Source organism: Mesoplodon mirus, assembly GCF_964341445.2.
Source record: "Mesoplodon mirus genome assembly, chromosome: 12".
NCBI lineage: Eukaryota > Metazoa > Chordata > Mammalia > Artiodactyla > Ziphiidae > Mesoplodon > Mesoplodon mirus.
Window position 1 is genome coordinate 1,668,125 of NC_138988.1, and position 22,642 is coordinate 1,690,766.

The window sequence follows — 22,642 nt, forward strand, 5'->3', positions numbered from 1 at the left end:
GGAGACCAGCACAGTGGTCCCCCAGGGCAGCGCCACGGAGGCCTCCTGTGCGGGGCCGGGCGGCAGGGATGCAGAGCAGGGATGCTTGATGCAACAGCGGCGGCAGAATCCGTGGCCTCCCTGGGGGCGAGCAAGGGCCTGAGACCCTCCCTGTCTGGGCTCCCACGGGCCCAGTACACGGGGCGCCTCGGGGACACGGTTACCCCCGAGCCCCGGCCCCGCAGCCCCACCAGCACGTGGCCACACGTGCTCTCTGTCCTCGAGCACCGTGCCCACCCCACCCAGGACTCGGCGCTCCGGCTCTCTGCCTGCAGACCCTCACCCGGCATCTCCCTGTGGCCGGCCCCTGATCTGCAGCCCCGGGTCCCCCCCGGTCCCGCCCCGGTTCTTCCTGGAGAAGCTAGCCCTTGGCGTTATTTCCCTGGTGGCCCTGGTTGCTGTCTGCCTACCTTGCTGCCTTGTTTACTGCCTGCCCCTTCTCGGGCCAGACTCCCGCGGGCAGCCCCGCCATCGTCTCCCGGGCCTGGAGTTCTGTGAAGGTTTTCAGGCAATGACCACCCGACACCGTGACCTGCCCTCACTTCACACCACTTGCCCCTTGGCTGAGGGGAGAGGCCACCACAAAGCAAGGTGGTTCCCAGCGGCACTGCCCCGCATCCCCACAGCCTGGCTGCCCCGGCACGCGGTCTCGGCTGGTCGGCGTTGAGGCCACCCCATGACGGAGCAGAGGGAAACAAGGCTGGCCATCTCAGGAAAGCAATTAAATGGCCTCGTCTTCGCCAGCGCCAGATAGATTTTCCAGCTCTGCCTGCTCTGGGCAGCGCGAGGTATGCGCTCACTGTAACGAGAGCCATCGCAGGCGAGATGGACCGCCGATTGGGCCACGCCTGTCTCCCCAGCCCGGCGCAGACGCCGGGGAGCCCTGCGCCTCTTCAGCCATCAGACCTCCTGGCACCAGAGGGAGACGGGCTGCCTGTGCCATTTGTCAGGGTCTGGTGCCAGCCGCCTTCTTGCAGAAGGAAGGCCGGGGAGTCAGAGACATACCTGCAGGACTGGCACTTGCCTGAGGGCTGCCCCGGGACCTTTCTCACGCCCCACACCCGACCCCAGCGGCGGGCGTGGGGCCTTCGATCTGACACCAGGCTGCCCAGCAGGAGGGAGGCTCCCCTTGGCCCCAGCATCCTGGAGCCCCATCAGCCGAGAGCCCCGCCTACCCAGGGAAAGCAGGCTTTGAGGTGGGCGGTGGAGAGGGAGACCGAGTCCCTCGTGCAGCGAGCAGGCCCGTCCCTGCTGACTCTACGGTTGTCCCTTGAACCAGCCTCCTGGTCACCTTTCTAAACGCCCAGGAGCTGCAGGGCCAATACCCAGTGCTCTCCCAGGCTCGCTTCCTCTGCAGAGCCATTGTCCAGAGCCTGCTCCGGGTGGACGCCCCAAGTGGGGGGCTGGGTGGCGGCAGCCCATGTTGGCCACCAGCTGTGGACCAGAGTTCAAATCCAGGCTCTTCCCAACGGGGTGTGGGGCCTCACATGAGGCACTGCCCTCCTCAGGGCTCATTCTCCGCAAGTGCGTGGAGGGCCCGGGGGACGGGACGGCCAGGGTCCTCCCTGCACTGAAGTGCGACGTGAGCTTCCGCTGGCTCCTCTTCTTGGGAGCAAGCCAGTGCCCAGGCAGGGCTGGGCCAGGGAGGACACCCCTCACGTGACGGCAGAGGCATAGTGGGTGCGTTGGGTGTGCGGGGGGGGGATCCACCACCTCGTGCCCATCCCGACTTCCCACGGCTCCAGACACCCAGCCGTTAGGTCTGCTGGCCAGTGGAGCCTCTGTGTGTGGATTAGAAGCGAGTGCCCTCTCTGGGGACACAGCGGCCTGCCAGGACCCTCGTTTGGCGAGCGGGTGTGGGCTGGTGCCCCTCACTAGGGTGTGGAGTCTGCACACCTTCCTGCGCCGTCCAGGCTCACCCTCACCTCGGCCCTGCCAGCTTGCTCCCAGCAGGGCTGTGGGACCCACAGAGGGGGAGCGGCTTGTTCTGGGGTGTCCGCTGGTGCAGAGCTGGTCTGGGGCCTGGCCAGAGCCTCGGCCCATAATGCTCGGGGTAACCAAGTCGTCTCACCCTGGCCGGCGGCCCACGGAGAGACTGCCTCGTGCTGCCCCCAAGCAGACGCCTCGTAAAGACAAGCCCCAGAGAAAGGGGCACAGCAGCCTGGTGTTAGAGGAGGGGAAGGGTGTCCCAGGCAGAAGGAACAGCATAGGCAGAGGGGAGCCCGGGAACGGTCGTGGGTTCCTCCTCAAGGCTGCCGGGAAAGCACGGAAGCAGTGGACGATGGGGCGGGTGGGCGTTAGGGTGTCAGCAGGAAGCAGATTTCCGCTCAGTCGTTGGGCTGGAGGGGGTGGACAGAGGGTCTGTACCGAGGCGTGGGTGCTTAAAGGGGCCAGTGCGCCGTGGGGTCGCTCCAACCCCGCCTGGGGTTCGGGGACAGTGTCTGCCAGCACCCGGGGAGGAGGACCCCAGCAGGAGCTCTGGCCAAAGAGAGTGGGACCGTCACCCCACTTCTCCCTCCCTCCGCCCTCCCATCCACTGAGGTCCTTTGGCAGAACCGTGATGCCGTCTGCAGAGGTCACCGCCCGGGCACACAGCAGGGCAGGGAGGGCATCTCCAGGAGCAGCTGGAGAGTGCCGAGCCCGGGGGGCCTCAAATGCCAAGTCTCAGGGTAGAGACTTAGCACGAATGCGCCGGGAACAGTGGGGCCGCTTAGAGCACCGAGTGCGGGGCAGCCCACAGGGGCCTGAGTGCTGGGTGGGTGGGCGGGCAGGGGACCGGGAGAGCCAGGTGGGAGCCATGCTGAGCTCCAAGCCAGCCGGGCTGGTGGCATGGACCAGTGCGGTGAGGGAGCCGGAATGCTGGTTGGGGAGGCAGGGTGGCGAGCCCAAGGTGGCACCGGGGTCCTGGCTCCGCCACAGAGGGTGTAGGGGTGTTGCTGAGTCGTGGGGCAGGATGGAGCTGGGCCAGCATGCATGCCGTCTGGTGTGGCGGGTGGCGGAGTGACAGGCTTTCCCTCTGTGCCTCACGCAGGTGGCCTCAGCCCCGAGTCCAAGAAGATCTTGACACCCGCCCTCAAGAAGCGGGGCCGCGCCGGCCGAGGGGAGGAGGCCGAGCAGCCAGAGCCCGTCCAGCATGTGGCTCTCAGTTTGTCTTTCAAGCGCTACGTCTTCGATACCCACAAGCGCATGGTCCAGTCTCCCTGAGTGCCCGCCGGCCGCCCCAGGGCACCTTGCCCAGGCCCGGGAGCCACAGTGCCACATGTGCCTCCAACTCCAGGCTCTCCCCGGAGCCCCCGCACCACCCCCACTCCAGGGGACGGCACCGTGCAGGAATGGGCTTCGGCTCCACGGCTGGTGGCCAGTGTCTCCCAGGCTTCCCGGCTGGCGGCCAGCGCTTGCCAGCTGCAAATAAATGTCCCGTGGTGCCGCCCATTCTGCTGGTCTCTCTGTGATTTCATGGGGGTCCCCCCACCCTCCCAGATCTGTTCCCAAGGGCAGTGTCGGGAATTGCCAGGGCTCCTGCTGAGAGCAGGGCTAGGGGAGGGACCCATTGGGCTGAGGGGGTCCACAAAGTGTCAGGCCGTTAGGTCAGGTTCGGTGGCCCCTGGGCCTTGAGAGAGTCCGGGAGTCCTTGGGCAGCCGAGTCCAGGAAGGGCGCCCGGGGTGTCTGTCTGGGAGCAGCGGGTGCCAGGCCAGTGCCTTGGGGCAGAAGGCAGGCTGGGGGCTGTGGCCCTGCGTCCGAACACCAGGAGTCCCCGGCCCTGGGCCGAGCCCCTGCGGCCGGGCCTCTCCAGAGCCCAGCGAGCCCCGCCCTGGCTCCTCTGCCGCTGTACCTCAGGCCACCCCACTCTGCAGCCTGACCCGGCCGTACTCAGAGAAGGGTGAAGTGGCAGAGCTGACAGCCTGAGGGGGCATCAGAGCTTTTAAAGACATTTGCAGGATGAACACATGTTCCAGAGTCCCTTTATTTGGCCTCCAGGTGGGCGCAGAGGCCTCCCTTTTATCCTGGTAATCGGTGTATTATGCTTTAATTTGCAAAAATGGCATTAAAAATATTAACAGGGTTGGGTCATAATCAGATGACTTGGGCCTGGTAAGCCCCGGAGCCAAGGGCCCCGGGCAGAGAACGACGCTGTAGACCCGCCGGGCCTGTGCATGGTGGCCATGCTGGGGAGCGGGCAGCCCTAATCCAGCGCCAGCATGGGTGCCGGCAACAGTGGTGGCAGCCAACCTGTGGCAGCCAACCCACGGCTGCCCTCACAAGGTCCCAGACGTCGAGCCAGGCAGCCATCAGGGCGACAGCTGAGGGCTGGGTGGGCAGGGAGAGCCCAGGCCCGGCCCCCGGCCCCCCGGAGCTGGGAATAGGGCGGGGGCGGCTGGCGTTGCTGCAGCACAGTCAGGAAGCGCCCCTGGGAACCATCCCCGACACCCCACCATGGGCCAGGCTCCGGGCCCACTCTCGTTTAGCCCCACCCCTGCCCTGCACCCCGTCTCACCAGGGAGGCGGTGCCACCTGGCTGAGGCCACCGTAGCTCACAGGGTGGGCTCCCAACAAGGACTTCAGGCAGAGTCCCCGCCCCCAGCCCAGTCCAGTCCAAGGGGAGCAGGAAGGGCCTTCATGAGCACCTGCTGGTACCAGGCCCCGGGCTGGCCACTCCCGTGGGTACTCGGCCCTTCGGAGGGGACCCTGGCAGGGCTGGGGGCTCCCAGGACTCACTCCTCAGATGAGGAAGCCTTCCTTCGTCATCCTCAGTGTGTGGCGAGCTAGGCGGGCACCACTGGGACCTCCAGCTGGGCCAAGTCCTCCCCAACTGAGGGCTGTGAGGGTGACCTCTCCCTCCAGGCCCCCTCGGGGGGGCCCTGCCCTGCCCTGCACAGCCTGTGACCGTGAGCACATCACTGTCTGGCTCCACGTGAGGGGTCACGTGACCCAGCGGGGCGAGGGGTTCTGGGGGCAGATCCCTGGGAGAGAGGGGCCCCGAGCCACTGCTGGGCGTCACATCCTGGCCGCCCACTGACCAGCTCTGTGCCCTCGGGCAAGTCCCCGCCTCTGCCCGGGTCCCTGGGTACAGCAGGAGAGTCAGAGCAGCAGCTGGCCTCCGTGTCCCTGCAGCCGTGGGAGGGGGACCAGTAGATGTTGTCTCCCCACTGGGAGACTGGGGGCCTGAGCACCTCTCAGCGGTGGTGTGGGCAGCCCAGACCCAGCAGTGTCCCCAGTCGGCCACTTCTCCAGGACCTCTGAGGGTGCCCACATCTCGCCTGAGGACAGCACTCCTCGGAGCCCGGGGAAGCAGGCGGGCTCAGGCCGAGGGAACTAAGGCCCAGGGAGGAGGGGGCCGCCGAGCCGCGGGACAGGGAGGGGTTGCCAGGGTGCAGTGAGCCTGCCCGCGTGGCCAGCAGCCCAGGAGGGGACGCTATCAGGTCTGGCATCGGTCGAAACCCGAGCACCCCAGCTGCGTCGGCGGGGCGCAGCCTTTGAAGGGGGAGCGCGGCAGGCAGGCAGGGTGGGGGCCGGCGCCTGGTGCTCCCCAGAGCAGTGCCCCCTTCCCTTGGCTCCAGGCACCCCCAGACCTTCCACGTTTCGTGGAAGAGAAGGCTACGGCATGCGGAGCCCACTGCGGCATCATCACGCACGTAAAGTCGCAGAATATGCTCACCCACCCGCACGGGTGGCCGGTGGGGCAGCCCCGGGGCCCAGCCATTGCCTCAGGTGGAGCTGGGATTTGAACCCCAGTTCTGGACACCTCCAGGGCCCCCCTCGCCCCAGTGCTTCGGCTGCGCCCTGGGGCCCTGCTGTGCGCTGAGGGCCGGGGTGGGGGCCGCCCCGCCCGCCTGGCCCCCCAGAATGAAGTCGTGGGCAGGCGCCCTGCCACGGACTGGGGCAGGAGGGGCGGCCGTGATCGGCAGGCCCGGCTGGCGGGTCTAATGCGCCAGCAGCGAGATAAGGCTTATCTGGAAACGTCTCTGGAATTGAGACTCTGATGGAAACAGGCTTCTGGGTTAATATACTTCTGACAGATAAAGTGGGAAGCCCTGGGGGCCCGGGGCAGGAGAAGGGGCAGCTCCTGTTCTCCCAGGCCTCCTACCCTGGCCGGCGTGTGTGCACATGTGTCTGTGTCTGGGTGTGCACACGGATCTTGGTCTCTGGGGGTGTGTGTGTCATTTGCGGAGGCTTTGTCAGGCTGGGTGTCTGGTGAAGAGGTGGGTGTCAGGTCCAGTGTGCACAGGGTGGACACACACGTTTGTCCAGGGCCCGTTTGCCCCTTGAGCCTCTTCCCCAGGACCTGGTGGGGTGGGAGTGGGGCTCATCACCCCCATTCCGCAGACCCAGAGCTTCCTTGAGGTGGCCCAGGACTCTCTCAGTCCCGGCTCACCCTCAGGTGATCCAGGCCTCAGGCCTCCTCAGCCTCCTCACGGGGCATAGAATTTCCAGGTTTCCTTTGGGGGTGCTAAGGCCAGTCCTGGCCATGGCCTCCCAGCTCCAAGTTCAGCCATGTCTGTCCCCAGTGGCCATGACTAAGGTGAGGAAGCCTCTCACTAAGGGGCCACCTGGGCAAGGTCTTGAAGAGAGAGTAGGAGTTTGGGGCGGGGGCGGGGATGCTTCGGCAGAGGGAGGGGCTCTGGTGGGAGTACGGAGTCGGGGGGGGGCCTGCAAGAGGAGGGACGAGGTCACGGCTCCTCAGTCTCCCGCCAGCCCTGGCTGGGCCTCCAGTGGCCCCCGCACGGGCAGGTCTGATAAACAAGAGTAACCAGTGCCCGGCTGACAACAAGAGTCGAGCCATTCATTACGCAGCTCGGCCAGTGCCAGGGCTTGTGCTGGGAGGCAGCCAGGCAGCAAGGATGCTGGGGATGGGGCGCTGTGCTCCCTGGGGGCAGTCGCCCCCGACCCTGGGCTCGCGGGGTCTGCTGCGGGAGCACCGTTCCCTCTGCTGAGGGCCAGGGCGGGGAGGCAGTGGGGGCAGCTGTGGAGCGAGGCTGGGCCGAGAAGAGGCCTTGAAGGGCCTTGAAGGGCGGAGGCAGGGAGAGTGTGTCCTATCGGCGTTCGAGACCCGCCCCCCGGCCCCGACGTCCGACCAGCACTGGACACTCCTGGCCGAATCCCAGGGCCTCCCGGGGGGGCGGGGACGTCGTGGGCTGGAGGAGGACTCCGGGGTTGGCCGGGGATGGGCCACCGGGAGCCAAGCAGAGGAGGCCGAGCAGGCTGAGGCCCTGAGGCCCTGGGGGGAAGAGGAGGACGTTTGGGAGGTTTGGGGCTTCGGCGCAGGGGGTCGAACTTGGTGGCAGGGGCAGAGCTCGGACGAAGCCCAGCGCTGGTCACTCGGCTTTTACCAAGCACGTGCCGTGTGCTGGACGCGGCGGGGCGGGGGCAGCCCTGGATCCCCCACCCAGGCCAGCAGGTCAGAGGTCGTGCACCCACGAGGTATTGCTCAACCCCCCACTGTTATCACCGGGTCCGGTGGGGAGACGGTGCAGCAGAGAGAAACGGACACTTCCTGCGGCCACAGCTGGGCTCCAGATAAAGGCCCGCTGGGAGCCCCGGCCAACCTGGGGAGGGCCAGCCACCCACCTCGCCCCTCAAGGGACACCCCCCAGACTCAGCCTCCAGGCTTCCCGCACAGTCACCGCCAGACAGGGCGGGCGTCCAGCTGCTGAGTGCCCCCCGTGCTGCTCGGGCCGGGGCCTCCACTCCCCTCCCCAGGGTGGGCCCACCGAGCCCCGCCAAGTCGGGCAGGCGACCAGCGCGGTGCCTGTGTCTGGGCACCTGCTGTCACAGCGGCATTCACGGGGCCACCGGGGCCCTCGGAGGGGCCGCGTGGCTGGGGGAGGCTGGGGGCCGGGGCCCCGCCCACTCAGCCTTGGTGTCTCTGCGTCCATCTCTCGCTCTTCCTGCACAGATGACCTTGGCTCCAGGCCCAGTTCACTCCTCCCACCTGCCACACCCTGAGGCGTGGACCTTGCTTGTGCCGCCAGCCGAGGGGGGCAGGTCAGAGGGGCAGCTGGGCGGCGCGGGGTCTGTGGGCCTCGTCACCCACAAGGGGCGCCCGTGGCGTCCAGTTGGCTCCCCCTCCCACCCTCCTCCCTGCACGGTCCTCCCTGGCGCCTGCCACCCCCCCAGGTATGATCACACCCTGTCAACCCCCCCTGCAGTCTCTGGGGGCCCGTCCTTGCACCGCCTGAGGGCCCGGAAAGGTGAGGGTGGAGCCGGCAGGATGCAGGAACCGGGCCTTCCCTGCAGCTCCAGGCAGCCCTTGGAAGCCCAGATTTCCCAAGGCTTCCAAAGCTGGGCCACAGAGCCAGGTCCTGACCCGTCCTGGGCCCTCCCAGTTCCTGCCCCTCTCAGCCAGTTCCTTACCCTGTCCCTAGGCTGTCAACACCACCACCACCCCGAACCTGACCAGCACCCCACATACAACCTCATCACGAGGGGCCTGCTCAGATACCCGTGGGGAGGGCCTGCTGGGGGCACAGGCCGGTGGGGAGGAGTGTGGGGCCGGTGGCCGGCAAGGAGCGGCTGTAGCCAAGGCCAGGGGAGGGGGGCGCGACGTGGCCTCCTGCCTTGGTAGTGGGAGACACACGAGGCGGCGAGAGGGAGGGGACCCGGGACAGCTGGCGAGCCTCCCCGCAGTCACACGTCGGCGGCGAGGTGGGAGCCCTGCGGCGGGCATGGGTGTGGGACACCTTGACGAGCTCACTGGGCCTCCCGAGCCCAACCCCACAGCCCCTGGGAGACACGGGCCCCGGGGCTCGGGGCGGTGTGGGCTGGAGACGGGAGTGCATGAGACCAAGCTGGAGAAAAGGAAAATCAGCGTGTGCTCCGCGGGCCCCGGGCAGGAGAGGACGTGCGAGCCGGGGACAATGGACGTGGCTTGAGAGGCTCAGCCCAGGGCGCGGTCCAGCGGAAGTGGGCCAGGCACCTCTGGGTGGCAGGCAGGTGTGGGCAGGCTGTTGTGTAACAGGTGTGGGGTGAGATGGAGCGATTTGCTCCCGAATCAGACGTGGCGCCGGACAACAGGGGACGCTGGCCTCCAATCGGCAGCATCTCTCCGCTTCTCAGTATTCAGGGGTCGAGGGAAACGCATCCGCCCGCCACCCAGGCCCTCACCGGTCGCCTGCCTGACTCGGTGGGGCTCAGTGGGCCCACCCTGGGGAGGGTGTGGGAGTGCAGGTCAGGGGAGCAGAGGGAAACTGAGGCTGGAGGGCGGGGTTGGTTCTCTGCCCCAGTCCCCCAGCACGGGGAACCCTGTGGGGCAGGTCCCGGCACAGAGGTGGCCCGGGGAACAGGGGGTCTGGATGCGTGTGGACACGCAGGCAGGCCACGGCCGCCCCTGCCCTGTGGACAGCCGGGTGGGCTGCTGATAAGGAGCAGTTGTCAGTCATGGGGCGCCACTGATAAGACAGACAAGCATCTCCCGGTGGCCGGAAGGTGGTGGGAGGAGACCCAGTCCCGGGGGTGCCCCCATCGTGGGTGGAAACACTGAGGCTGTCGGTTCCGGGCAGGGCGCCTCCCACCTGCCCGGGCCGGAAGCCTCTCCAGGGCCTCTGGGCAGCTGCTATACTCAGCGAAGCCATGGGGCCCAGGCCTGGCCAGGGACGGCCAGCCTGAGGTCACCTGGAGGCCTGAGCGTAGGATGGCAGGTGACTCCCGAGAAGACCGTGGTGGGCATGGAGGAGCCAGTAACTCAGCCCCAGCCTTGAAGCTGCAGCTCGGAGGCCAGAGAGGTTGCAGACGGAGGTCCCATGGGGCTCGTCAGTGCTGGGGTGCCTGCCTGAGCCCTGTGCTGTGGGGAGTGGCCAGAGCCAGAGCCAGGGACAGCGAGAGACAGGCAGAGACATACGGCGGGAGAGAAAGAGCGAGACAGACGCCCAGAGAGACGGAGAAAGAAGTGGGGGGGGACCCTGAGAGCTGAGTGCACCCAGGGGAGGGCCCCAGAGACGGGGAGGAGAGAGAGGGTCCCTGGGGTCGGCCCCACTCTGATTGGCCAGGACTGACTGCAATTAAAGCCCATAATTGATTCCCTGGTCTGACGAGGATCATTTCCATGCAGAGAATTAAGGTTTTCTTCCAAGATGGAAATAAAGATTAATTTGCAATTTCCTTCCTCACTGCACACAGGAGAGCAGCCCCTGCTGGGAAGAGGGCTCAACCTGGCAGGTGGGCTGGAGGGGATGGTGGCACGAGATGGGGCAGCCTCCAGGCCTGGGCGCACGGCCCCCCTGGGAGAGGGCAGCCTCTGGAGGCTCCAGGACCCCTGTGTGCCCAGCCTGTCCCCCTCGGGCTCCTGGCTCTGTGTTGGTGCCCCTTTCAGAGCACTCCCGCCGTCCTGCTCCGTACCCCGTACCCTTGGAGGGTGAGGCTTACGACTCACGGCACCCTCATGTCGTCTGAGGCCCGGACCGCCACAGTAGATGAGGCAGGAGCGTCCCCGAGGGGAGAGGTGGGAAGGCCCGACTCCCTTTTCCCTGTGGGTCCTTCTTCAGCCCCAGCCTCCCCGCCAGGCACAGCTAATGGAGCCCCGCCTGGACCTCACCCAGGGCTTCCCTGGAGGGAAACACGCTGGAGCCCAGGGGGTGTCCCCTCCTCTTTGGCCCGGTCCCCACGGCCCCGCGACCCTGCACCCATCACTGGGGGCACCCCAAGCACAGGCGCACATGCAGAAAGTGACAGCCCTGGGGCCTGTCCAGGCCCAGCCACCGAGGGCCGCCCCTCGGAGAGGCCTACCGAGTCCAAGGCCAGAGGGGGCCACCCACGCGCGTGTCCCCGGGAGCCAGCGTCGCCTCCTCAGACTTGTCCCCGGCAGGGCACACCGTGTGGCCACATCACCTCCTCCACCCTCTCCAGGCCCACACCCTGCTGAGGCCCAGGCACAGGGAGGGTGGTCAGGCTGCTCTTCTGGCCAGTACAACCTCTGAGCAAGCACAGGTGGGGCCACTTGGTGCCCCAGGGGGACAGCGGTCTGAGCACAGGACGGGGGGTGCCGGCTGTCTCACCGGTGGTCTTCCGAAATCCTGCCTACACTCCCTGAGTGCTCCGGGGCCGTGTTCTGCGTGACCTCTGGGCAGGGCCTCCAGGATCCCCAAGAATTTGAACTTGGGCTCTTGGCTGGGTATAGCCTGGGACCCACCTCACGGCACTTCCGCCTCTGCTCTCTGCCCGCCCTGCCTGGTCCACTGTGGGCCGCACAGCCCAGGGTTCTGAACGGCCTGGAGCTGGCCGCCATGCCTCATGCCAGCCTTGCCTGACAGGCACCTCTGGATGACCTATGACCTCGCCCAGCACACGGGCGGTGGGGAGTTGGGGGGAGTAGTTTTATGAGCAGAGGGGCTGGTGCGTTCCTCCACGGCCTGGCGGCCTTGGCCTAGGGCACCATCGCCACGGGACTGAGCGGCCGGCTGCCCCCCAGCGTCCCGACCGCTCCTCCCCGGCCCACCTAAGACACCACGTGCTCCAGAACAGGGACTTCGTCTAGCCTGTGTGCCTGGTCCACCTGGGGCTGGGCGGGCTCGCCCCCCGCCCCCCCCTCCACTGCTGCCGCATCCTCCAAGTCCAGCCTCTGCTTACGTACCTCCAGGCACGGGGAGGTCCCTCCACACTGTCCCGGCCGAATGACAGCTGAGACAAGCAGCAACTCGGGGGCGGCCACCAAGACAGCGCAGACAGTGCAGGCCCTCTCTAGGGGACGCTCTGGTGGGCCCCAGGTCTGCCCTCTGCCCCTGCAGCCCCTCTGCCCCCAGGGCTCTCCTCCAAGGCGGCATCCCCTGACCAGCACCTCCGAGAAGCTGGGCCCAGAACCTCGGTCCCCTGCCCTGGCCCTGGGCCTTGGAACACCGCGGCTGCTGGTGGCTGCTGCATCTTGCTCATTAGTTCATTGATTCCTTTGACCAAGATTGGACCAAAGTTTCCTGCACACTTGCCAGGGACTTGGGCGGCTTGGAACAGCCTGTCCCCTGATGAGGGGTGCCTAGAAGGGCGGGGACAGTTGCCGCCGTGGCCACCATGTCTGGGAATCATAGGCTGGCCTCTGTCCTGGGAGAGTCAGCGTCCAGATCCTTCCTGCAGGTTCCACAGACCACCAGCACCTAATGGTCATGTAACCAAGTGTCTGGTTCCCAGACCTCACCTCGCTCAGCAGCCCTGGGACCCAATGAGGCCTGGAGCAAGTGTCTCGCCCTCTCTGTGCCACAGCAAAATGAAATGGCTATTAGGACCTGCCTTGCTGGATAGTGGTATGAGTGAAAGGGACACACAGCAGATGCTCACTAAACGCTCTGTGGCAGCCACCTGGGAGAACAGTTGGGGTGTTTCCTAAAAAGTGAAACAGAGTCATTGCCCCAAAGTGGAAACAACGCTAATGTTTATCAACTGATGAACAGATAAAAAGTGCTGGGCGCACCCACACACTACCTGGAATATTATTCCGTGGAATATTTAAATGAAATATTATTCAGTGATAATATAATAATAATAAAAAGGGATGCAGTACCAATGCTTGCTACATGGATGAACCTTGAAAACATTGTTCTGAGTAGAAAAAGCCAGATTCAAAGGATGCCGTATTGTATGGTTCCACGTGTATGAACTACCCAGAAGAGGCAAATCCATAGAGACAGAAGGGAGACTGGAGGTTTCCTAGGGCTGGGAGATGAGAGGAAGAGGGTGGCGGTCAGGAGGTGGAGGGGTTCTTTCTGGGGTGATGAAAATGATCTAAAATTGATCATGGTGATGGATGTACAGCTCTGTGAATATACTACAGCCATTGAATTATACACTTTAAATGAGGGAACTGTGTGGTGTGTGTTATATCACAATAAAGCTGTTAAAAAAAAACTAAGCAATGAAGTTACCATATGACCCAGTAATTCCACTCCTAAGTCTGTACCCAAGAGAACTGAAAACATACGTCCACACAAAAGCTTGCACCCGAATGTTCAGAGCAGCCTGAGTTGGGACAGTCAAACAGTGGAGAGGACCCGAGTGCCCATCAGCTGATGAACGGATAAATGAAATGCGGTCCTAACATGCAATGGACTATGATTAGCCAGTAAAAGGAATGAAATACGGATACGGACTCAACATGGATGAACCTCAAAAACATTATGTTCAGTGAAAGAAGCCAGATAGCAAAGTCATAGATTGTAAAATTCCATTTACAAGCGTGTCCAGGATAGGTAAGTCCATAATTGTAGAGAGTACCTCTGTGGTTGCCAGGGGCTGGGGGACCTAGTGGGATGGCACTGACTGCTAGTGGCTATGGCTCCCTTTCTGGGGACAAAATGTTCTAAACTTAGATTGTGGTAATGGTTGCACCTCTTTGTAAATATGCTAAAACCACTGAATTGTACACTTTAAGCGGGGAGCTTTATGGCATGTAAATTGTATCTCAATAAAATTGTTTAACAAATGAATGATGCTCCAAGACTGTACTCACCACCTCACAGCCAGTCCTGGGTGGCAGCCCCGCACCGTTTGGTTCTGGCCAGAGCCTTGCCTGGTGGGGAGACAGCGCCCACTCCCCGGGGGCTGAGGGGCAGAGTGAGCTTGGAACTGTGGCAGGGCGTGAGCGACCCCCAGAAACACCCGCGCAGCCTGGCCCCTGGTCCCGGCCGCCCTCTGTGCCCACCCGCGGTGGCTCTCAGCTCCCAGGGCTGCAGGAGAGGCTGGTGGGATTCTGCAGTGGGAATCCTGCTGTTCTTGTCTTAAATCATTTTAGTATTTGTCGTGTTTATTAAGGAAATAGTTCAAACATGTGAAAAATGCACAGAGCACAACACAATGAACTCCCACCAACACCAGCGAGGGAAACAAGGAGTGGGGGAAGCTGCTGGAACTCTCCAGGCTCTGCAGCTGAGCCTCTGCAGACCCCCTGCCCGCGTCTTCGTGGAGCGGCCCTGCTCAGGAGGCGGGGGGCCGGCCCCCCTTTGCTTTCCCGGGTTGGGGGATCAAAGCTCTCCATTGGGACCAGAAAGCAGTAGGGACTGAGTCGACCTGAGACTCTGAAAGTCTACAGCTCTGTTTTTAAAAATCATGGTTTGCTGCATAAAGAAAAAATTACCCTTTCAGATGTACAGTTTTGTTAGTTTTGAAAAACACATGCAGTCACAATACAGAAAAGTTGCCCCCCTCCAGATGTTTCATGCGCCCGTGGCACCCCTCCCGGCAGTCACCGGTCTGTTTTTTGTCCCTATTGTTGTGTGTCATCTAGAATGTCACGTGTCACATGGCCACATTTACACCTCTGGGCCCACCCGCGTCCAATGTCTGGACGGTGGTTCCCTGTGCTGCTGGTAGATTCTTCTGCATGAATGTCCACCAGCTGTGGGACAGTTGTGGGGGTTCCAGCGCGGGGCAGTTGTGAATAGTGCCGCTCCAAACACTCAGTGATGAATTTTTGTGTGGACCTAAGCTTGATTTCTCTTGGGTTAGCACCTGGTTGTAGAATGTCGGGCTGTGTGGTGAGCAGCGTCTAACTCCCCTGGTGACCACCTGGTGACCGTCCCTCCTGACACGGCTTTCTTGCTCTTTCCGTCAGGCACCTGTGTAGGGCCAGGTGCTGTGCCAGCTCAGGGATGGCCGTGGCCAAGACCGGCAGGCCAGTCCAGTGGGGGAGACAGACAAGAAACAGGAAGACTTCAGGCACACGCAGGCTTGCGCTGGGTGGTGACACAGGCTCTGCGGATGACAAGAAGGAGGGGATGGTCAGTGAGGTCCTCCCTCACGAGGGGAGCCGTCCGATCCTAGATATGGGGGGCTGAGCGGGTACAGAGGCCCTGAGGCAGGCGTGTCCTGTCGTGGTGCTGTGACCGTGATGGATGTACTGGGCACGTCCTGTGCTCGGAATGTGCTGAAAACCTCAGAGATGTCCTCCTACTTAATTCTCACACAGCCCTGAACGGAGGGATTCCCGTCCCGTCCCCCCGGTCCCCACTCCCGCTTAAAGCTGTGCAACCGTGAGGATCACAGCCAAGAGGGCCAGAGCCAGGATAGGAGCCCAGTGGGACCCACAGAAGCGTCTTAACACTTGGGTTCCAACCTCAGCTGGGGCCCCTCCTGCGGTCCTGCTGCGTGACCCGGGGCAGATGACCGGTCCTCTCTGAGCCTCTGCCCTCCCATCTGCCCCGCAGCCCGCAGTGGGAAATGGTACCATGGAGCCTGGCGGTGGGCAGGGGGCTGTGGCCATCTGCGGGGCGGGGACAGATCTGGCCGGGCGGGGCGAGCCGTGGGCGCTGCACTGCCGCCAGGCGCCGACAGAGGGCAGGAGCGGCCCACGCGTCCCAGGCCAGGGAGCGCAGGCGAGCGAGGGCGCAGGGGGGGACACCCACGTCCTCGGGGCTCAGAGCTGTGAGGACCACCTGAAACGTCCACCTGAAATGCGGCCGGTCTGGCCGGAGGTTCCTGCAGGTCCAATACACACCAACCTCCAAGGCTTAGGGTGAAAAACGAATGCGAACTACCACGGCCATCAGTTTTTACATGGATCACATGTTGAAACGACAATCTTTTGGACATAGCAGGTTAAATAAAATATAAAAGTTAATTTCACTTTTCTTAAACACGGGTACGTAAACGTAGAACTCCGCGCACGCTGGCATTGTTGGCCCTCGTGCTGTCTGTGCAGGACAGTGCTTGTGCCACGTGACCCTCGTTAATCCTCCCCGTGAGGCCTGGACGGTAACGGTCCCCATTTACAGATGGAGAAACTGAGGCAGCGGGAGGTGACACGGCGTGCTCGGGGCCAGCTGTGGGCGCACACCCCGTGCCCAGGTGCACACATGCGTGTCACATGCATGAGTACACGCGTAACAGACGGATGAACCAGCACAAACGCACGCTGCCAACACCCCAGCCACGTGTGCAGCCGGTCTCGCGACAGCCTCGCCAACACACACGTCCACACCCCACACACACCTGCAGGAGTGCGGCCCCTGTCCCCTGAAGGCCCAAGTGCCATCTGGACAACTTTCGGGGATCCTGCTGTTGGCCAGCAGGCCCAGGATGGCCAGTGGTCTCCCTGCTCACCCAGGGCCCGGACAGGGGGGCCTCGCTGCCATTCCGTCTGTGTCTGCAAAGGCCACCCCTGCGGTGAGCGAGTGGCCTGCCACCCGGCGCTTCGGGCCCTTCCTTCTGGCCGCAGAGCATTTGCATAAAGCTCCCCAAGCCCACGGATCGCATTACATGGAGGCCTGATGATAATCTTTGTTGAAATAATATTTAACACATGCTGCACTTTTAATTAACTATCTGAATAATCTCAAATTAATACCAGAGCTTTAAAAAATAAGTTTTCGTTTTCGCATTTGGTAACATAATAGCGGCCCGGCTGGCCCGTTTCCCCTTCCTTTGATTTAATTAAAAGCCCTTTTGTGTGCCTCTTGTCACTTCAGAAACGGACAAAAGCACCCGGGTGGGCAGCCCGGGCTCCCGACGCAGGGTCCAGGGCTGGGGTCGCGGCCGCGCAAGAGCTCTGGGGTTCGGGCAGCCCCACAGCACCACCCGGGAGGCCGCGGTGTGGCTGAGCGTCACCCAGTCGCACAGGGACACGGTGACGGACACGCACACGGAGGCGGGTGGTGACCTCCCACTCGTCCACGCGTGTCCCAAGGCCGCTGCCTGCGCCAGCCCTGCAGGTGCATATGCTCGCTCACAGCCGCACGCCGGGCAGTCGGGCGGTGAAAACTCAGGCCAGTCTGGGCTGGGGGTTAGCAGTTGGCGTCCTGAGTCCGGATCCGAGAAGACCACGGCTGCCAGTCCCAGTCCCATCCCCAGCCGACAGCTGAGTGTGTGGGAGGGTCTCTCCCTGCTTTACTGTCTCCGTCTCTGTGCCTCTGTCCCAGGCTCAATGCTTCTGGAAACAGGGCCAGGCGGGCAGCCTCCTGGGGCTGTTGCTCCTCTGCTGTCCCTCTGTCCATTGTGCCCAGGGCCAGCCGTCCCCCCAGGTCTCTTCCGGGGTCCTGAGGAGCAGCAGGGGGACAGCATTTCCTGGGGTCTCTGGCTTGCTCCCCGCTGACGGGCCTGAGACAGGCTGAGGGAGGCCTTGCACAGATGAGCAGCCCTGGAGAGGCCAGTGCGGATACACAGGCCGCTGCGGAGCCTCAGTTTTCTGTGCGGGTCCAGGCGGGTGGGGATCTTTCTGTTCGGTGGGCCTGTGGCCCTCAGGAACTGTGCAGAGACAGGGTGCACAGCAGACACCCACCGCCAGCCAAGCCTGGATTCTCGGGAGGGGGCCGCGGAGATTCTTTTTGTTCTGGGGCTGAAGGTCAGATGTGGCTCCCACGTGGAGAGTGGTGGCTGGGCGCGGAGCCTGTGTGTCCCTCTAAGCCCGTCTGAAAGCTGGGGGCCCAGGACAGCTTCCGAGGCTGCTGCTGTGGATGCAATGGCCACATCTCCACACATGCAGCCTACACATCCCATCAGCAAGCAACGGAGGTTTGGATGTGAGTTGAATGAGCATTTGGCGTCCTGCCTCCCCACGGCCGTGACCATGAGAGGGTCCCTGCCCTCACCAGTCCCCCAGTCCGGTGGGAGGGCAGTCACATGGGTGCAGAACGCGGTGCTGAAGTGGGAGCTGCGAGGCTGGGCAGCAGCCTTGAGGTAGAAGACGAGGTGGGTGGGGACCAGTGCTCGGGCTCTGGGCCCTGCCCTGCCGGGGGCCTCATCGGTGGCATGGTCAGAGGAGAGGCTCCCGGGGCTGCAGTGACCGACGCCAGGGTCCAGCCGCCCTCTCCGGGCACTGGCCCTGGGACCTGGAGCATGACCAGCAGGGCCGGGCCTGGGAACTGACTGCCCTGGGGTACAGCGCCCCTCCCCCACACCAGCCAGTCCCTTCTGGCTCAGGCTGACCTGCCCGCCCTCCTGCCTCGAGGGCTACCTGGAGGGGCGGGCGAGCCAGCTCCCACCCACTTCACCTTGGCCGGTGAGGACTGGCCAGGCCACTCCAGGCACCTGGACCCCACTGTCACACATGTGTCCACTCACACGTTCACACACGTGGTTCCGAGTCACCCAAGACCACACACAAGTGAGCACACAGATGGCCAGCTGGCCCACAGGGAGGAGTGATCGTCATGGGCTGGGCTCCAGGCGTCCATCCACACACGGGGTGGGGGCATGTAGTCCTGAGCACCTACTGTGTGCTGGCAGCCGTGTGTGAGCCCAGGAACTGGCACAAGTCTCAAGTCGGGCAGGGGTCCCGGTTCACAGAGCGGGTAACGGGCTCAGAGAGGCGAGTGAAGTTGCTCAAGGTCAGACAGGGAGAAGCGGCTAGAGCCAGGCCTGATCTCGAGCCTACACACCAGTCAGCCCACCACTGGCCCTTCTACTCCTGAAGGCTCCCCGGCGACACGGCCTGACCAGGAGCGAGGCTGGTGGGCGGGCGGGAGCCGAGCTGCATCTGGAACCCCAGGAGGCGACCCTGGTGCTGACCCAGAAGACTCAGGGCGCCGCGTCTGTGGCGAGAGCCTGGGGAGCTGAGGGCAAAGTGAGAGAGGGTTCCCCAAGCCCCTCAAGGTGGTCACAGAACCAGAAACCACTGAGGCCTGTCCCGCTGGCAAGGGGCCCGCGACCTCGTGCCACCCAACCTGTGAGCTCCTGCCGAGAGCGTCAGGGCACAGGTGTGAGCACAAGGCGCCCGGGAAGGAACCAGAAGCAGCGGCGCTAAAGGAGAACCCCTCATTCCTACATTCATTCGGCCAATCAACAGGTGCCCTCAGGGTCAGGTGCTGTCCTTCCTGGACAGGCGTGGCGAGGCTGACCTGGGCCCTGCCCTCCTGGGACTGCCATTCTGTTGGGGAAGAGGGACAGCATGCACCAGAGATGGGTGAGGTGATTTCAGATAATGAGAATTAGCCAGCGTAATCAGGGAGGGCTTCTCGGAGGACGGGACCTTTGGGCTAAGACCTGCCTGAGTGACAAGGAAGAGGCAGCCAGGCAGAGAATCGTGGGGCAGGATTCCAGGCAGAGTGACCCGGAAGGGCAGAGGCCCAGAGGAGCGAAAGCTCGCAGGACAGGGGCCTGGGCGGGGAGCAGCCTGATGGAGCCTCGGCAAGTGGGGTCGCCCACACCCTGTCTGAGGGGCGACTGCTGCCCAACTCCAGCCCATGGTCGCCTGTGGGACTGAGCACCCAGTGTGGCCAGAGGTTCCGATTCTCCCAGAAAAGCTGGCGGTCTGGGTTTTTACACAAAATCTCGTGATTTTTTAAATGGCCACAACCGATTCAACTTTTTCTGAAACTGTTCAAGCCACAGAAACTCTCTCTGGGGGCCAAAACCAGCGTGAGGGCCTCTAGTTTGAGACCTTGCTAGGAACTGTGTCCTGCCTCCCAGGCTTCCTAATCGGGAGACCCTGGGCAGGCTGCTTGCTCTTTCTGTGCTTCAGTGCTTTCACCTGTGAAGCGGAGGAGACAGGGCCTACCTTGCAGGGCTGCAGTGCAGGGGTAAATGCTTTAAGTTATTCATTCATTCAGCAAATGTTTACTGAACACCTCTGTGTAACAGAGTCAGTGCTAGGTTTGGGGGTCGTAACAGCAGGCAAGAGACAGTCTCTGTCCTGGTGCCTCTTGCTGTCCACAGGGGACAGAAAATGAGCAAGTAAGTGAGTGACTGCCACATAGGAATGCCACGTGGCCAGAAGGACCGAGAGGGAGCCAGGAAGGCTTGACGTTGTAGACAGGGTGGCCAAGGAGGGCCTCACTGAAGAGGGGCGATCGGCGTAAAGGCCTGAAGGATCTGAGGGAGTGAGGCACACAGATATCCGGTGACGTGATCGAAGCAGGCCCAAAAGCCAGTGCAAAGGCCCTGAAGGCCTGGCTGCTCGAGGAATGCGCAGGAGACAGGTATGGCTGAAGTGGAGAGATTCGGGCCAGGGAGGTGGGGCGGCGGGGCTGGAAGGAGATGAGGTGGGCCTCGGGCTGTGAGGGCTTCAGCTTTTCCCCTGAGTAAGGTGAGAGCCAAGGGAGGGTGTGGAGACGTGAGGTCTGCCTTTGGTTTCCACAGGATCCTTCTGGCGGCCACTGGGGCAGAGGCAGGGAGCACAGGATGGAGGCTACTGCAACCGTCCAGGCAAGAGGGCATGGGGGCTGGACCAGGGGCAGCAGCGGGGCTGGAAGCAGTTGGCTCTATTCTGGATAGACCTCAAAGGTCCACCAGTACAGAGATGTCAGAAAGATGCCTAGGTCTGGGCTAGGCACCTGGAAGATGGGGGGATGGGGAGGTGGAGGAGGCTGGGTCAGGGCACAGTGGGCCTGGGGGGCTGCGCAGGGAAAGCAGCTGAGGAGGAGGCTGGGAGCGGAGGCCCATGGGGGACACGACGCGGGCTCCCCGTTGGGGATGCGTGAGTGGGGTGGGTAAGTGGAGATGGCCGTGAGGACAGCGGCGGCCCGTGGTGCGCAGCAAGCTAAGACGGACGGATGCTGACATCATTTGTCAACTCGGGGTCCAGGGGAGGGGCCTGGACGCAGCTCCGGAACGCAGGCCGGGGAGGCAACGCCGGGGGGCAGCCTGGGCGGCTGGGGGCCGCAGCCCTCCCCTCCCCCTCGCCACCTGCGGGGTCGGTCAGACCCGGTCTTTGTCCCGCGCCGCAGCCCCGCCGCCCCGCGCGGCGCCCCCCGAGCAAACACAGCTGAGCGCCGGGCTCGCGTGCCGCCCCCGCCCCCAGCTCCGGACGGGCGGCGGGCGCGGGGCGGCGGCTTAGCGGGGCAGCTGCGGCTGCGGGCGGGCTCCGCTCGGCCGCTCCCACCGGCGCCGCGCTTTGTCATGCAGATGCCCGCTGGCGGCGCGCGCCCGCTCCCCAGCTGACCCGGGGCGCCCGCTCCCCAAGCGGGCCCGGGCCGGCCCCAGACCCGCTTTGTCCTCCGGCCGGAACCGGATCTCCCTGGTGCTGGGCGGCCCGCGCCAGTGGCTGGGCGTCTCTGGGCCTGTCTCCTGGCATTCCAGGCGGAGGACCTGCGGGTTTCCCCTGCGGGGTGCGGGCACACTTGGGGAACAGCCCCCATCCCTCCCGCACGGACGGGACCCAGTCGAGCAGGACCAGCGGAGCAGGCCTCTGTGGCCACCCCCGACCCCTGCCGGCACCGCGGGTGGGGGGAACCCAATCCCTGGCCCCGCCGGCCTCAGCCTTCCCATCTGCGCTTTGAGGGCGGTGCCCCAAGCCAGGGAAGGTGACTGGGATGAGCTTCTGGGCTCAAAGGCTGCGGGGAGGCTAATGGCACAGGGTGTAAACATCCCACCTTGGTGGGTGCTCTTGATAAAGGCACAGATGCTCCAGATGCCAGGACCCCCACCACCACCTCCCAGAGCTGCCCCTCCTAGGGCAGGCAGGCGGGTGGGGCCTTGCCTGGGGATACGCCCACTTTCCCCAGAGCAAAAGATTCACCAAGAGAGGTGATCAAATGGAAAGTTATTTACTGCCTGGTGTCAGGAGTCAGGCCTGAGGCCAGGCCTGGGAAGAGAAACATTCCTGGGCTGGAATCAGGCCTGGAGGAGCTGGTGTCTGTCCCGCAGGGTCACCACGTCCTCCCTGGGACCTTCTCTCCCCACTTTGCGGGTGGGGAGCCCAAGGCAGGGAGCAGCGGAAACGTGGCCCCCAGCCCTTGTCTTTGCCTGCAAAGAACAGAACAGAGGCCTGGAATTCAGGCCAGAAGGTGCAGAAATGACCAACATGCGTGGACCTGATGCTTGGGGTCCAAGAGAAGCAGCCAGAGTAACAAGTCCTCTTCCCGCCTCCCAGGTAAAGCAACTGGCCAGCAGCAGGGCGCTGTGGGCAGGGCTCCTCTCTTGGGGGAGTGCCCCCCGCGAGCACCCCTGCTGGCACCCAGTTTGTCAATCCAAATCGCGCTTGCAATTCTGTGGGAGCTTTGGTCCAGTGATTTTACTACTAGGCCTTTATCTTTAAAGGGCGTTCCTGCTATGTGTGACCTTGGGCTGCGCAACCTTGGGCGACTGACCTCAGTTTTCCTCATCTGGAAGTGGGAACATCACGACACCTACCCCTCCAGGGCCGTCTGAGGAGTGCGTAAAGCCAGGCACGTTGGGGACACAAGTGACAGAGACTCCCATGAAGGAGAAGCAGTGTCCTGATGTGATGGGTCAGTGCAATTTTTACAAATGGAGATGAGACGGTCTTCCTGGGTGCCTCCTGGTTCTCCCCAGTGACCCCCCTCCCGTGCCCAAGTTTTGACTGGCAGACCCAGGAGGTTGGTGGGAGAGGGGTGTCAGTGTCAGTCCCAACCTTGCCTGTTACAGGAGACGGTGGGGGAGGGGAGGGGAGACCAGCAGCCCAGCACCTCCACCCCAGGCCCTGGCCCTCTGGCTCAGGCAAGCAGGAGAGACCAGTGGAAGGTGGAGGGTTTATCTCACACACCCCTCCAGGGAGGGGCCTTTATGCCCAGATCCAGTTTCTGGCAGGACTGGTTGGTCCAGGTGGCCCGATAGATGGCCAAGATAAGGTCCGTGCAGGTTGGCTGGGCTGAGCGGAAGACCCACGCTGGGCTAAGACAGGGGGGTGGCCCAGGCCTGGCCTGACTCAAGGGTGGCAGGGGGTCTGGGCCTGTCTTGTCCCAGCTGCTGGCACCTTTTGGGGGCCACACGGGTGCCCTCTCTGGACCCCCTCCC

General features: G+C 63.7%; 1 protein-coding gene across 7 annotated transcripts in view; it reads left to right on the forward strand.

The window, feature by feature from the left end:
• The window catches only part of EEFSEC (eukaryotic elongation factor, selenocysteine-tRNA specific), a 171,771-nt gene extending 149,509 nt beyond the window's left edge, over positions 1-22,262 (forward strand). For 3 of the 7 annotated variants that reach the window (XM_082639162.1, XM_082639157.1, XM_082639161.1), the window contains one exon: positions 10,154-13,396. In XM_082639162.1, the coding sequence (XP_082495288.1) occupies positions 10,154-10,392 (239 nt within the window). In that variant the 3' untranslated portion in view covers positions 10,393-13,396. Of the gene's footprint in view, positions 1-3,070; positions 3,472-10,153; positions 13,397-19,603; positions 19,653-21,925 lie in introns of those variants that run through there. The other 4 variants (XM_082639163.1, XM_082639158.1, XM_082639159.1 and 1 more) reach the window with 3 other exon arrangements.
• Positions 22,263-22,642: the final 380 nt, after the last annotated feature.